This window comes from Typopeltis vanoorti, chromosome 13 (genome assembly GCF_054136105.1).
Source record: "Typopeltis vanoorti isolate ZY-2024b chromosome 13, IOZ_Tvanoo_1.0, whole genome shotgun sequence".
Lineage (NCBI taxonomy): Eukaryota > Metazoa > Arthropoda > Arachnida > Uropygi > Thelyphonidae > Typopeltis > Typopeltis vanoorti.
In genome coordinates, this window is record NC_143561.1 from 126,933,426 (window position 1) to 126,949,551 (window position 16,126).

Below are 16,126 nucleotides of genomic sequence, written 5' to 3' on the forward strand. Positions count from 1 at the left end.
TGGCACTTATGGCATGATTTGACATAAGTGAGTATGTCACTCTTCATACCTTTCCAGATATAACGATCCTTTATTCTTTCCCACGTTCTAGAAAATCCTTGGTATCCTGCTGAGTCAGAATCATGGAAAGTGTACATAATCCAAGGAATCATTTGAGTTGGTGCCATTATTTTCACTTTCAACCTTCCATTTTCCATTTGTCTAGATAAGAGCAATCCATCTTTATCTAAATATAAGTTTTCCAGGTTTAAAAATGTATCCAGTTGAGTTTCACCCTTCAATACTGCTTCATAAATAGTTTTAAGTATGGGATCATCTTTCTGAGCTTGGACAATCTCATCCTTTTCCCAAATTTGTGAACTAGGTTCCTTATTCTTTAGAGTCTCGATATTAAATACTTGATCATTATCACCTGGGTGTTTAAAAACTTCAGGAGACTACTCTATTTTTCCCATTGTCACCTGATGTCCTGTCTAAACAGCATTCTAGTCCACACAATGACACTGTACCATCAACAAAATTACATGCAAAACCATGATATTTCAGAAAATCAATTCCAAATATTACTTGTACATTTGGATTTGATGATTCTGGAAGAACTATTAATGAATGACAAACTCTCAATGGAAAACAAGAAATTGAAATAAAAACATTGATTTGCTTATCAGCTGAAATTTCTGAATCAAATATACCCTTTAATTTTATTGGATAGCTTAAAACTGAAATGCCATTTGGAATTAGAGATTTAATTCTGTTAAACAAACTACACCTGGTCATCGACTTACGACCGTCCACACTTAAGACCACAAAAAAAAAAAAATAATAAATTAATGAATACATTAATAATAAACCAGGAAGCTGCGCGTACGATAACTATGGGATACGATAGTTATTGTATGATAACTATCTCTCACATACACTCAGTCGCTTTCAAGCATCTGTTGTGTGCGGTGTATTAATTAAAAATTCTACTGAAATACTACCCATAAAATGTCTAGTAAAAGGAAAATGCCTTCATCAACAGCTATGCCAGCTAAGAAGTCAAGGAAAAGTATTGATTTAGAATGTAAAATGAAAGTTATCCAGAAGTATGAAGGCGGAAAGAAAGTGAATACGATAGCACGTGACTTGAAGTTATCACATTCCACGGTATCGACGATACTTAAGGACAAAGAAAGAATGCAGGAAGCTGTGAAAGGTTCTGCACCTATGAAGTCTACAATTTTAACCAAACAACGACAGAGACCCATCCATGAAATGGGGAAATTGTTGTTTATGTGGATGGAAGATTTAATACAGAAAAATTCACCCATGAGCCTTTGCACAGTGCAAGTGAAGACTAGAAGTCTGTTTCAGAGTTTAAAATCATGCGCCAGAGACGATTATGCAGAAGATTTTCAGGCTAGTACTGCATGATTTAAGCGTTTTAAAAAAAGATTTGCTTTGCATAATGTACATGTCACAGGAGAAGCAGGAAGCGCAGATGAAGCCCAAAAATTCGCTGATAGTTTCGACTCTTTAATCAAAGAAGAAGGTTATCTGCCAGAACAAATATTTACCATAGATGAAACCGCCTTGCAATGGAAATGCATGCCTAATCGTATGTACATACACCAAGAAGCAAAAAGGATGCCAGGATTCAAAGCTTTTAAGGATCGGTTGACTTTGTTGCTTGGTGGGAATGCTGCTGGTTTTAAGCTGAAGCCTTTTCTCATTTATTGTTCGAAAAACCCTCATGCATTTAAGCACATACTGCCCGTTTATACTGTTCAAACCCTAAAGCTTGGATGACTCAAGCACTGCTCGAAGACTGGTTCATGAACTGCTTTATTCCCCAGGCTCGTGAATATTGTGCGGAGAGAGGTATCCCTTTCAAGATTTTATTGATTATCGACAATGCCCCTGGCCACCCTCCTCATCTGGATGACCTTCAACATGATGTTAGAGTGGTTTTTATGCCACCTAACACAACCGCTCTCATTCAACCCATGGATCAGGGTGCTATTTCAGCAAGTTCCTGTCCTTGTACTATTGGTCTCTGTTGTCTTTCTATTTCTTCACTAAGAAATGTTTTCAGTTACTCTAATTTTATCAAATCATGAGATTGTACCCTAGAATCAGATTCTGGATCTTCATCAGTGAAATTCACAGAAATTTCTTTAGACTGTTTCTTTTTCTTAGCACCTTTTAATTTTTGAAACTTACTCACTTTATCTGTAGCCATAATGTTAGGAGAATGAGTTTCATTATACCGAAAAGAGTTTACCTGTTTATTGTTTGAGGAATGAAATATATCTCTAAGTCGCTCTTCCTTTTCCTTAACAAGTTCAAAACACTGTTCCAGATTTTTAACCTTTTTCACATTTCACAAAATTAAATGAGGTTAACATCAAATTTCAGGGAAGCAACATGAAATTTATTAAAACAAAAGGGAATTATAAATGCTTTTATCAGCAAATTAACATTCTACAAGCAGAGCATTGCAAGACGAGATTTTTTGCAGTTCCCAAGTCTACAAATAATAGATGATGATTTAATATTAGATACAGATCTGGATTGTTATTGTTCCCATCTTCTGACACTGAAAGAAGACTTGATGATCAGATTTAAAGACTTTGATGAGCTTACACTACCCGATTGAGTCATAAATCCATTTCTTTCTGATAACACTTCCTTTCATCTAAATTTGTGTGAAGAATTTGACTTAAAAAATGATTTTGAAGCTAAAGTACAATTTCAACAGCGTAGCTATGAAAGATTCTGGCCAAACATGCAATGCAAGTATCCTCACATTTGGCAAGAAATAAAATTACTGCTCATTGCTTTTTCCTTCTTCATACGTGGTTGAGAAAGGATTCAGTGTGGTGTTGCAATTGTTAGCTAAGTAGCGAAATAGATTCAAATAAGTGAAAGAAGAGACTTGAGATTTCCTTTATCAAACACTGAACCTAGTACTAAAAAATTAGCAGAATCTCATCAGGCTCAGGGGTGCCATTAATGATCGGCTTATTAAATATAGTTTACATCTTTTTTGAGTAAAAATTAATTTGTATCAAAGACGTTAATTTTTAATTCACTATCTGTTCAAATATGTTGATGGTAATTTAGGTTTGTAATAATATATTATAATTATCATATTGAGTCATTAACCTATTGTAAAACTGAGCAGGGGGCACCAGGCAAAAAAAAAAGTTAAAAACCACTGCTTTTTAGGGTACATATCAGAAAATCGATGATATTATTTCTATGAATATGCTTCTATAAATACACTTAATATTATACTACAATACACTTAATATTATACCCAATTTGTCCATAATTTTTACTAAACAGTTCATTTAAACTGTTTAGTAAAAAATTTAAATAAATTTGAATAAATGTGGGAAATTGGCTAATGTGATGAGAGAGAGAGATTGAATGTAAGTATACTAGGAATAAGTGAAACCTTTTGGAAAGGATCATCAGTTTTGAGTCGATACTTCCAAATGGCAAGATATATAAAGTATATACATCAGGTGGTGAAATATCAAGGAGAGGTGTAAAATTCATTGTAGAGAAGAAAAGTAATAACATTATCCATGTCATCAAAAAATCAGATAGAGTAATGGCAATTCTAGTGAAGTCTAAACCTAGAGATATGTTGATCATTCAAACATATGCTCCTACATAACAGAATGAAGAAGCAGAATTAGAATAACATGTATGATGAAATAGAATGGTGTATAAAGGAAGTTGGAGGCGAGAAAGGTCGAGTTATTTTGCTATGGGTGACTGCAATGCAAAAGTTGAATCAGAGAGAACATCTACACACGTGAGTCCATTCGGAATGAGGGAAGACAAAACCCGATTGATTTCTGTAACAAGCACAGTCTCATCATAACTAACAACTAGTGATGGAACTTTCTCCACCTTTGCTCCGAGTTGCCCTAGTGTTGTACTACCCAGGTGTTGACGATAGTTCTTCGGCATGAAACTCTTAGATTTAGATCTCCGCGTTTCGTATCCGGCTTTAAAATAATGAGGGATTTATTATCCCCTTAACATAACTAATACTTATTTTGAGCAAAAACCAACAGCAAGATACACATGGGAAAGTCCACATGGAAGATACACAAATCGATTAGACCATATTGTGGTCAGTAAATGTTACTTCAATGGAATACGGAACTCAAAGGTAATGCCAAGTGCTGACTGTAGATCTGATCGTAATGAAGATGAATATTCGCCTGAAAACAATAAAAATTAAAGAAATCAATCCCTAAAATGGGACCTAAAAATGGTACAAAATCCAACAGTAAAATCAAAATTTAATGAAAATGTTTCAGAACTGCTGTTTGCACGGTTGTGTTGTACCCCGAATGATTTTTGATTCAGAACATGAACAAATCATTTGGGGCTCAACAGATTAACAAAAAAATTTAACGAAAGGAAAGGCTTGCATTTGGTTAAAACCACATATGAATGTATTAATTATAAAGGGTGATGAGGTATAGCATTGTATTAAAGTGGTATATTATTCAAAATTTTGTTAAGTGAAGAAGAAATAATTTGTATTATATCATCATCAAATTCCTGACATGTACCCTCAAGGGATGAACAGAATATGATAGTACTACATGCAAAATTTATATCATTAATAATTTCCTATCTACAATTTTCCTCCGAATCAGTCTATTACTTGTCAAGACTCCAATATCATCATTATCAGATCTTATATTTCTATCGTCGAAGGCACATTGTACCGTATCAATCCACGTATATCTTGGTCTTCCTCTGGGTCGTTTTCCTGCCAACCTGGCAGAGAACACTTGTTCTGCTAATCTTTCCTCGTCCATTCTGTTTAAGCGACCATACCACTTGAGATTAGCTCTGCTAACGCCGACAATGTCAAGTTCTTTCCTAATATCCTTGTTTTTAATCCGATATTGCCATTGATGCCATCTGTTCACGCCGCTAATCTTTCTCAGGACTCTCATATCTGCAGTCTCTAGTCTTTGGGTGTTTTACTTCTGACCCAGCTCTCGGATCCATAAGTTAAAACTGGTTTGAACATTGTCTTGTATACAGCTAATTTATGTTCCGACTAATTTCTCTCTTATTCCATATGAATTTATTCAATTGACTGCCTACCATACCAGCTTTGTTGATTCTGTTGTCTATTTCCATATTTAATTTACCATCTTCACTAAAAGTCATGCCTAAGTAGCTGAAATGTTTTACTTGTTCCACAGGTTTCCCGTTCACAACACAGTTGACATTTTCAACAATTCTACCTATTTTCATTGTCTTTGTCTTTTTAATGCTGACCTTCATACCATATTTATTACAACAGTTATTGAATTTAGTCAGGGAATCTTGCAAACTTGTAGCGGATTTATTCAGAAGTATAACATCGTCCACATAAAGCAAAGAGCTGACATTAACATCTCCAAATCTGATATGTTTAATACCACCTTCCTTCATAATGTGATCCAATGTACATCCTTGTCTCACAAAAGATTTAACATTAAATCATCTTACTGAAATCCTTCAATTCTAACTGCCGACTTACAACTCAAATACAGATTAAGTATATTGCTTGATATAATGCCCCACTGACACCATATAACTGTAGCATATTGAATAGCTTCTCTCTTGGCACCATGTCATATGCCTTTTCCAGATCGACAAAACTAAAATACAGATCTTTGCTATATTCCCATGCTTTCTCGACTATATGTCATAAAGTGAAGATCTGATCCTGACAGCCTCTATTTGGCCTGATTCCAGCTTGTTCTTCAAAAAGCTTTTCTTCCACAATTCTTCTCAACAATTTCTCAAGTATACTTGCATAGATCTTGCCAGGAACACTCATTAGGGAAATACCTCTGTAATTCTCATATTCAGTTTTATTTCCCTTTTTATATATGGGAACTATTAAAGCTCTACTCCAATCATCAGGAATTCGTCCCTCTGTCCAGGCTTTCTGAACTATGCAGTGCAGCCACTGTAAGACTCTTATACTGCCATACTTCAGCATGTCTGGTCGAATATCATCTACTCCTGCTGCTGTTCCACATTTCAAGACTTTGATGGATTTTTCTACTTCAAGTACGGATATGTATTCCTGCTGTATGCCTGTTGAGTATTTTTTTTACCACTGTGCCATCACTGCTTGTTTCATTTAGCAATTTTTCAAAGTAATTACTCCATATTTCAAGGATATCTTTTTCTCCTGTTTTCATGTCACCTTTCTCATCTCTAACTCCTTTTACAGCACTTTTTGCTCCATTTCTAAGCTTCTTCAACAAACTCCAGAATATCTTACCACCTTCTTGATATTTATTTTCTATGTTCTTGCCAAAGTCCTCCCATGACTTTTGTTTAGCTAGTTTTACACAGTGCTTTCGCTTTCTTACATTTGTCTCTGTATTCTCTAAGAGCAAAAGCTGACTTATTTGCCAGGAACTTTTGATACGATTTCTTCTTTTTCTTCACTGCCTCTTTTACTTCCTGTGTCCACCATGGAGTCATCATTCAGTTAAAATTAGCTTACATAAGAATATTACACTGGATGACTTGTAAGAGTAGGTTCAAAGGTCTAATACTTGCCGGCATAAAGCCCGAGGCTGCTTGATACACAGAAGGCGAAGTGCATAATCAGTTCTGAGAAATCTGCCATAGCGAAAATGCGGAGATCATCATGAGAACGAGAATGGCATGGCGCCATGTAGGAGATCCAGAAAAAAAAAAAAGAGGGCACTGTGCAAAGAAAATATAAGCGATTGCACATGGACATACAGGGCCTTTTTAATTTTTCCGGTCGGTTCCAGGTTGTGCGATAGGCAGAGGTATGTGTCGGCAGGAAAAAGGAAGTAGTCTGCTCAAAATACAGTAGACAGAATTCCAGCACAAGTCGGCAGACTGTTTCCTAGCAAGCGCTAGTAAACTCGTAGAAGTCCCCCGAATAATCTCAAGAAATGAAGTAGCCATAATGCCTATGAGATAAGACCCCAGTAGAAATCTAGCGCTGCACGTGGCACAAGAAAGGATCAATTTCTCGGGAACAACAAAGGCAGTACAGACCAGCAGACCTATTCCATACTCAGTGAGGGTAATGTAAAACTTTATTATAGAACTCAGAACTAGTTTGTAGGAAGAAGATTAATGTGAAAATTGTTTCATGTCAGGACATTACTAATTAGAGAACTCTAAGTGATGAATGCAGTAAGGTGCAACCCAATGTCCAGTTGTATTGAATTGAATTAGAGGAATTGTTAGAAGGAATTTAGGACCATATACATGTATTATGTGGGTTATGGTTAGAGCTTAGGTTGAAGTTAAAATTAACTTAATAATCCCTAATTAATAGATGGGAAAGACGGAAGGGGTAATTGTATTGTTGAAAGCTATAGTTAGCAACTTGCTAGATAATGGTTTAATGCATACACTGCGCAGTTCTTAGAATGAGTTAATTTCTTTAACTTAGTATTGATATGTGTGATTTAACCTATTGAAAGTGTATCTAGGTAATATTGTATGTTGTATATAAGGTTGATAATAAACATGTATTCTCTCTTAAAATTGAGTCTTGCCTGATAAAGAGTGTCAACTCGCCACTCATAAAGGAACGAACCTAAGGTGGGAGAGAGCTGAAACGTTAGATAAAATTTGGCCACGACTGATAGAAGCAATTAGTATCTATATATGTGTAGGATTACTGGTATTGTCTCTCTGAGTAGTATATTAATCTATAATAGGACATAGACTGGTGCAGCTCTATAAATATAAATTTGCTTATGCCCGAAAAGGAGACAGGACCAGAATCTAAGCAAACACATAGGACGACTGCAAAGTAAGGGTGATATTGATAAGAGAGGTATAATGGGTATACAGAAAGATAATTTCCATAGATAACAACACAACAGTTGCAAAATGAAAATGAACTATCTCAGTGGAATAGACTACAAGCAGCTATCATAACATCTACTAAAATCCACATCAATAAACAAGAAAGAAAAAACCATGGATAACACAAGAAGTAATTAACATTATCGATGAAAGAAGAACATGTAAAAGTGGAGCATTTGAAGAAGAAGAAATGAAGATATAAAACATTGGATAAAAGAATCAAAGTTATGCGGAAGATTGAAAAAAACTGGATAAACAGGTAGTGTACCGAGATAGAAGAATTACAAAATAGGAACAAAAGAAATCTAAACCAGAGAAGCGTTCCTGAAAGTGAAAGAACTGAATGGAAAAGCAAAATGTACAGTCTAATAACATCGAGGACAAAGATGGAAACATAATCACTGATAAGGAAAGGATAAATGGAAGATGAGTGGAGTACTTATCATATCTGTATGATGATGATAATGGTAACATGTTAGATGATTCATGACACCTTAAGATAAATGTAATAACAGATACCACTCTACTGTCAAGAAAGTAAATAGAACGCGTAATTAAGAATCTTCCTAATAATAAATCCTCTGGGTGTGATAATATCTCAGCTGAGCTGCTGAAAGCTTTGACTGGCAATAATAACTATTTAGTGGAATCCATTCAGGATATCTATAAAACAATAGAATTACCTGAAGTTTTTACAGTGTCTATCTGCATACCAATTCCAAAGAAAATAATGCACAAAACTGTAAATAATATCCTATGCATATAAAATTGTTTTAACCATTGTTAACAAACAAATTGAAAAGAGCCTTAATCGGTGAATTGAGTGAACAACAGAAAGGCTTCAGAAGAGGAATGAGAAACATTAATGCTATTCTGGAACTAAAAATACTAATAGAAAGATCACTGAAAGAAATAGGAATATTTACATATGCTTCATAGACTTTCAGAAGGCCTTTGACCGGGTAAAACAATATGTTTTGCCCAGGATAAAATGTTCAATATATTAGATAAATTAGACATGAAAGATCATGTACTTAAGATTATAAAAATGATTTATACCAAACAGAAAATGCAATTGTTTAACTCTGAGACTTCTGTAGTGAAAATAAAATGGAGTTGGACAAGGTCGGATCCTTTCAACAAATCTATAGTGAGACAGTGATAAAAGATTGAAAAACAAAAAATAGGAATTAGTATAAATGGTATAAAATACGACAATGTTAGATATGCTGATGATACCATTCGAATAGCAGAAAACAGAAACAAATTAATCAAATTACTGCAGCTACTTATTGAAGAAGGTAAAGAATTTGGATTAGATATAAATGCAAAAAAAAAAAAAAAAAAAAGACCAAATTTATGAAAATCTCAAAAGAAAATCCGAGCCAGAAATATTCATAAACAATATGAAAACTGAACATACAACAGATTACAAATATTTAGACACCTACTTTACTGGAGATGAAAATCAAGATAAAGAAATAAAAATAAGAACAGCCATTGCTAAAGATGCCTTCTGGAAAAATAAAGATCTGTTCAGAAGTGCTATCCTGGAACTAAAAATACTAATAGAAAGATCACTGAAAGAAATAGAAATATTTACATTTCTGTGAGTATCAAGACAAAGAAAAGAATGATGAGAACATTAGTGTGGCTAGTTTTCACATATGGAAGTGAGACCTGGATATTCAAGAAGAGAGTAAGACGACAGATAATGAATGGCCTTTGAAATGTGGTGCTATAGGAGAGCTCTGAAAATCTCATGGACTTTGTCAGACAAATACAGATGTCCTACAGAGAATGTGAACACTGAGATCTTTATTACAGGAAATGATCCAGAGAAAGATGATATTGGCAGGACATGCACTAAGAGGTTCAGCAGGACAGAGGATACTAACAGTTTTAGAAAGAAAAATTAGGGGAAAAGGATCAAGAAGCAAAAAATGAAGGACATGGGTTGAAGATCATGGACACGATCACATTGCTATGCAGAAACAAAAAGGAAAGCCACCAACAGAGAGAACTGGAAGGACATGGTGCTGCACCCTCTCACTGAGGAAGCTACATGAAGAAGAAGAAAAACAAATATAATGATCAACCAACATAATCACTTTGGCGTGATTATATATCCAATGTTGTTGATGGAAGTTTTTTCACTTGGCTATGCTACCAATTATATATTTGGTTTAATCCTTTATCCAAGTGTAAGCAAACAAAGTTTGCACCTGAAGTATTTTCAGGAGCAACTCGTGCTAAAAGTGGTATTTACCTATACCAGTTGCCAAAAGGTGTCACACATTATTATTTTTTTTTTTTTTTTTCCAGTTATGTCTTTACTCTTCCACAATGTTGTTCTTGTTCAACAAGACAAAGAAAACTTTTTACACACTTCAAGATTTTTCACACCACGTTCTAACTTGCGAATAATTTCGACGTTTTCACAAACCGAGTAGTAGACATGTTTCCAATGGAAGGATTTGTTTTTAACTGATTTTACAGTTACGGCAGTGTTTAGGAAAAGTGAGGGAGGAGGACCAGAGGCTAGATGCTGGAGAGGTAGGTAGAGCGGTGATGGTTCCTAAGAGCAAGATAGGTTATAAACTATGCAGTAATCTGATACAGATGGTCATAAAAATCAAATCACTCCTTTCATTTTTGTCTATTTCAAGAACTACCCAAGCAATTAAGAATTATTATTATTATTAAGCCATCTCCATGGAGTCAGAGACTCATCGAGGAAGGCCACATACTACACACACCAGCTATTATACTTATTCTTCAATTCATTCACACTGCTCGCGCTCACAATATCCAAAGGCAATCCATTCCAATCATGCACCACCCTCTGAGAGAAAAATCTAGCCCTCACTCCCTTCTTAGCAACCTTCATTCTCAGCTTTCAAGGATGCCCTCTCATCCTTTCCTCACCCTCCATAAATTGAAATCCTTTATGACCCTTTCAGAAGTTTGTAAGTCTCAATCATATCACCCCTCTTTCTCCTGTTTGCTGCTAGTGTCCGCAGTCTACAAATTCTCAATCTGTCTTCATAATCAGTATTCCAAAATCCAGATATCATTTTTAACACTCTCCTTTGTACCCTCTCCAATATATCAAAATCACAACGGAAACCAGGAGACCAGAACTGCACGCAATAGTCCAAGTGAGGTCTTATCAAGGCCTTGTAAAAAGGCAAAATGACATCCTTATCTTTACATGTGAACGCTCGTTTCAGCATTGCTATTATCTTTTGAGTTGTGTTTGCAATCTTTGCCACATGGCCCCTGAACTTCAACTTCTTATCTACTAACACTCCAAGATCCCTAGCCTCATCAGTTTCGTCTAGCATAATCCATTTACTGACATTGAACTGACACCCATTTTCCCATGCCCATAATACCATCCTATTCAAATCATTCTGCAAGTACTGCATATCAGCAGCATTCCTGATTACCCTACCTACCTTTGCATCATCAGCAAATAGCTGAATGTTGCTTGTCAAATCCTTCATAATATCATTAACGTACAGATAGAATAGAAGTGGACCAAGATCTGATCCTTGTGGTACACCACCTGTTAACTTAAATCTTGTAGACTCATATCCCTCATATACCACTTTTTGATATCTGTCAGTCAACCATCCTCTTATCCATGCTAATATTCTATAACTCAAACTCATTTTTTCCAATTTATGCAACAGTCTATCATGCTGTATTCTGTCAAAAGCCTTAGCAAAATCCAAAAGTGTCATGGTGTACCCATTTGCCTTGTCTAGTTCAATGATAACATTGTTATAAAATGTGAGCAAGTTGCTAAAACATGACTTTCCTTAGTAAACCCATGTTGTTCATTGCAAAATAGAGATTCACTGTCAACCCATTCTAAATACGAGCCCTAATCAATTTTTCCCAAAATCTTCACTATCACTCTTGAGATACTAATTGGTCGATAGTTAGATACATCGGTCTTAACACCACCCTTGTGCAATGGAATTACCATACATTCCTTCCATTCCTGCAGAATCTTCCCTGTTCTGAGACTCATATTAAACAGCCTGGTCAAAGAAATAGCCAGTTCAGCCGAACCCTCTTTTGGCTCGTGCTGATATCCCATCAGTCTCTATTGCTGAATACTTATCATTTGTGCAACAGCTCCAATACCTCATCCTCATACATCTGTATTTCTTCATCTAGTGAAGAGGTAACAGTGAGCTCAATGTTGCATACACCAGATTGATAGCTGTTAACAACATGGGCATCATTATCTGAACAACCGATTCTGCATCTGTAATGCTCACGCCAACTACATTTAGCAGAGTTATTCTTTCATAATCATTTTTTCTTTTACTTGCAGCATATCGATAAAATTCTTGTGGGTTGTCTTCAGCACACAGAGTCAGTTTCTTTTCATACTCAGACTTTGCTTTCCGTACTACAGTTGTGACTATTCTAACCTGCTGCTCATAACAGACATCATCCTTATGCACAATGTATTCCTTCCACATCGTCCTTTTCTTATTAAAAAATATTTAAATGTTACCCATGCAAATATTTTCATATTTACCAAATTTGGACAGTATATTTGTAGTATGCTCGTTATAAAAGCAACTGTATGGGAATATGCGTAAATTAAAATCATTATGGCTTTTGGCTTATTACATCTGCGACCCTGTTATTTCCATGCTCATTACAACAAACTTCGACTGCATACATATTGAATTTTTGAATTTTTTTTTTTTTTTGATTTGCTGTAAACATTTAACATAAGCAGCTACTTGATTCTCTTTATTCAAATTGTAAAGGCCCTCAAAATTGGATTTTTCAACCAGGCTTGTTCAAGTTTAGATTTACTCCTTCAAAATAAATGTCCAAACTTACTTTTATGTAACCTTGCAAATAATATATTACTTTTCAATTTTTCTGATGATCAACATAATTTTGTGAATGCTTGATATTAAAACAGAAGTTAAATAATAATAACAAAAATCAAAAACAAACAAACAAATAAAATAACATAAAATTATAACTTTAACTATGCTTATCACTTTTAAAATAATGTTTCTATACTGTATACCTTATATTCAGTAGTGGACGGGTTTTATGAACCTGAACATCACAAATTGGACAGTACTTGTTGGTTTCTAAGTAACGAACAATACATGTTTTGCAAACTGGGGAGAAAAACAGAAAGAGATAGTTAATATTAAAATTTTTTGAAACAGTTTTACAGAAATAAGCAATATAAACTGGTAATTGTAATTATGGTAAATTACTTCCTAGTTTTTTTAAGGTATCTTACATGCACAAACACATATACTTCAAAGAGAAAATTATGAACAAAAAATTAACCAGTGAAATGGCATTGGAGAATACCATTCAAAAGAGATAATTACATAATCATCAGCTAGCACTTCAGGGCTCCAGAAATCCACTCGCTATGGGCAAGTGTAAACAGGGACAAGTGGCAAGTGAATTTTTGCCCTCGTTCCAAGTGCATTCAAAATATTTTTTTTTGCATAATTTACTTTTTTTTTAAGCATGTCATTCAATGTCAAGTTATTTGATCACAGGTGGCTATCAATGAATTCATTAGAGAAGTTTTATTTCCAGAGAGAATTGAAAATAACTTTTGGATCTGAAATCTTAATGTAAACATTACCATGTTTTCTTTTAAAGAATCCCTGAAATACTTGCAATTCTAGTTGCTCGGTTTTCTCTAAAGTCATAACCTAAGCAAATCATCTTAACTTTCTGCCTGCCTTTTATTTCCTTTAAGGTTCAGAGCTTTATTTTTCTTTCTACATGAAAGGCTGTTCATTTTGAAATATTAATTAAAAAACTCAACCTGCCATATCTTCTTTCCCCAGCATCATTGTTCTTTCATCGTTGTCATAACATAAAAATCAAAAACAATGGCCTTTGAAGGACAAGATTCAGCAAGAACTAAAATAGTAATAGATAACAAGATCTTAGAACAGATGATTGAATTCAACTACCTAGGATGTATGATTACATATGAAAAAGATATAAATGTAAAAATTGCAAAATATTTAAAAATAACAGGTGTAATTAATTTTATATTTAAACCAAACCTCAGTCTTTGGACCACTTCGAAGTGTCATATAATAATAATAATAATATAGATGCCCCACATAGTGGGGCATCTATATTATTATTATTATGTGACATACTATGTGACATAGCTATACTATGTGACACACTTCCGGCAGTTTCGGTCATGAAGCGATAAAAATGAGCCACTGTTTTAAAAACATAATTTCATTAAGAAAATAAATCACCCATCGTAAACACAAAAATTTAAACTGGCACAAACTAATTAAATACTTTTGTAGATATATACATCTTATTCTTCCAACACCTTTACCCCTTAGGTAGGTGTGCAATAGTAATATATTATTATCCTAAGCTTATTTTACAGCTCACAAAATGAATTAGCTTAAAATGCCAGTGGAATTGATTCACATACCATCACAATGAATATCCTGAACTATTATCACTAACAATTTTACAAAAATTATTTCCATGTCACATGTTGACAATAATGCCAGACAATCCTGGCCAATCTGGATGATCTTTAGCCTGCTTGTAATACTATAGCATAAGTTAGGTTTATGATATTTTGTAGGTAGGACAGTCATAAAAATTAAATTCACTAAACACTTGATCTCTTCCTCACCAATAATTCTTCAAAATATACTATGGATGCTGCTAGTCATCTGGATAATTAAGCTCATGTCCCAAGTTACATAATTTCATGCTAGCTCAGGACACAGAAAGTATATAGGTAATTTAAAGTAAGAAATGATCCTCCCATGCAGTTTTGAGCAGGATAAAACAATATATCATACTGAAAAGAAAGTGTAAAAAAGTTTTTTTTTAAAAAATCAAAGTAGTTTTCAGGTGAACTGTACACTCCTATACAAATATTATTCAAAATGAAAAAATGAAGAGTTTGAAGACAATAATCAAACCCTGAAGACCCAGTTGCAAACTCTGGGGGGGGGGGGGCCTTTATAGAGATGTAAGATAAGTTTTACATGCCACCACAGAGAAGCATGTAGCAAAACTGTCTGCTAGGACAGAAAAATTAGAACACGATAATACATATAGAAAATTAAAGTAGCAGTGAAGAAAAAGAAGAAAGCACATCAAGAATTTCTAGCAAGTAAGTCAGCTTGCACTCTGAAAGCATACAGAGAAAAATGTAAAAAAGCAAAGCACTGTATAAAACAAGTTAATTAAAACTCCTAGAAAGATTTTGGCAAGATCTTACAAACTAAATACCAGGCAGGTCGAAAATATTTTAGAGGCTATTGAAAGCTTAGAAATGGTCATCATCATCATGCATATCAAGGATTTAGGCCTAGCATGGCCTGTTCCAGCCTTAGAAGTCATCGTTGAATCATTTAAGAGGGCGTCCTGGTTTTCTTTTCCTAATGGCTTGTACTTTAAGGCTTGTTTTGGTAATCTTTCTATTTTCATTCTTTGAATGTGTTCCATCCATGTTTATATTTTTTAATTTTTTCCATTATTGGTTCTTGGTTTAATTCTTTCATAATTTCTTTGTTTCTTTTGCGATCAAATAGAGTATACTTTGCAGTTTTTCTCATAAACTTCATTTCTGTTGTTATTAATCTTTGTTTGTCTTTTTGTTTTATTGTCCAGATTTCACTTCCATACAATAAGACTGGAAGGGCTAATGTATTGTATACTTTTCGTCTGGTTTGTTTTTGAACTAGGTTTGGTTTAAATATAAAATTAATTACACCTGTTATTTTTAAATATTTTGCAATTTTTACGTTTATATCTTTTTCATATGTAATCATACATCCTAGGTAGTTGAATTCAATCATCTGTTCTAAGATCTTGTTATCTATTACTATTTTAGTTCTTGCTGAATCTTGTCCTTCAAAGGCCATTGTTTTTGATTTTTCTGTTGATATTATCATACCATAATCTTTGGATATCTCATTTAGATCTAAAATAGCTTTCTGTAAGCTATCTTCAGAATTTGTAATTATTATTTGGTCATCGGCAAAAAGGAGAGTGTTTAAGTTCACAGTAGGAGAAAGTTTAATACCTTGATGGAAATTTTTATTCCATTTTATTATTATTTCATTTAGGTAAATATTAAAAAGAGTTACTGAGAGGGGACATCCCTGTCGGACCCCTTGGTTTATCTCTCTCGTATATGATAGCTCATGATTTAATCTTATTT

At 34.2% G+C, this 16,126-nt stretch overlaps 1 protein-coding gene across 1 annotated transcript in view; it reads right to left on the reverse strand.

Moving 5' to 3' along the window:
- Positions 1-16,126, reverse strand: part of LOC150100525 (polycomb complex protein BMI-1-like) — a 265,230-nt gene that overhangs the window by 203,733 nt on the left and 45,371 nt on the right. Inside the window, exon 3 of the mRNA XM_090402672.1 lies at positions 12,962-13,058. Coding sequence (XP_090258798.1) covers positions 12,962-13,058 — 97 coding nt within the window. The remainder of the gene's footprint in view (positions 1-12,961; positions 13,059-16,126) is intronic.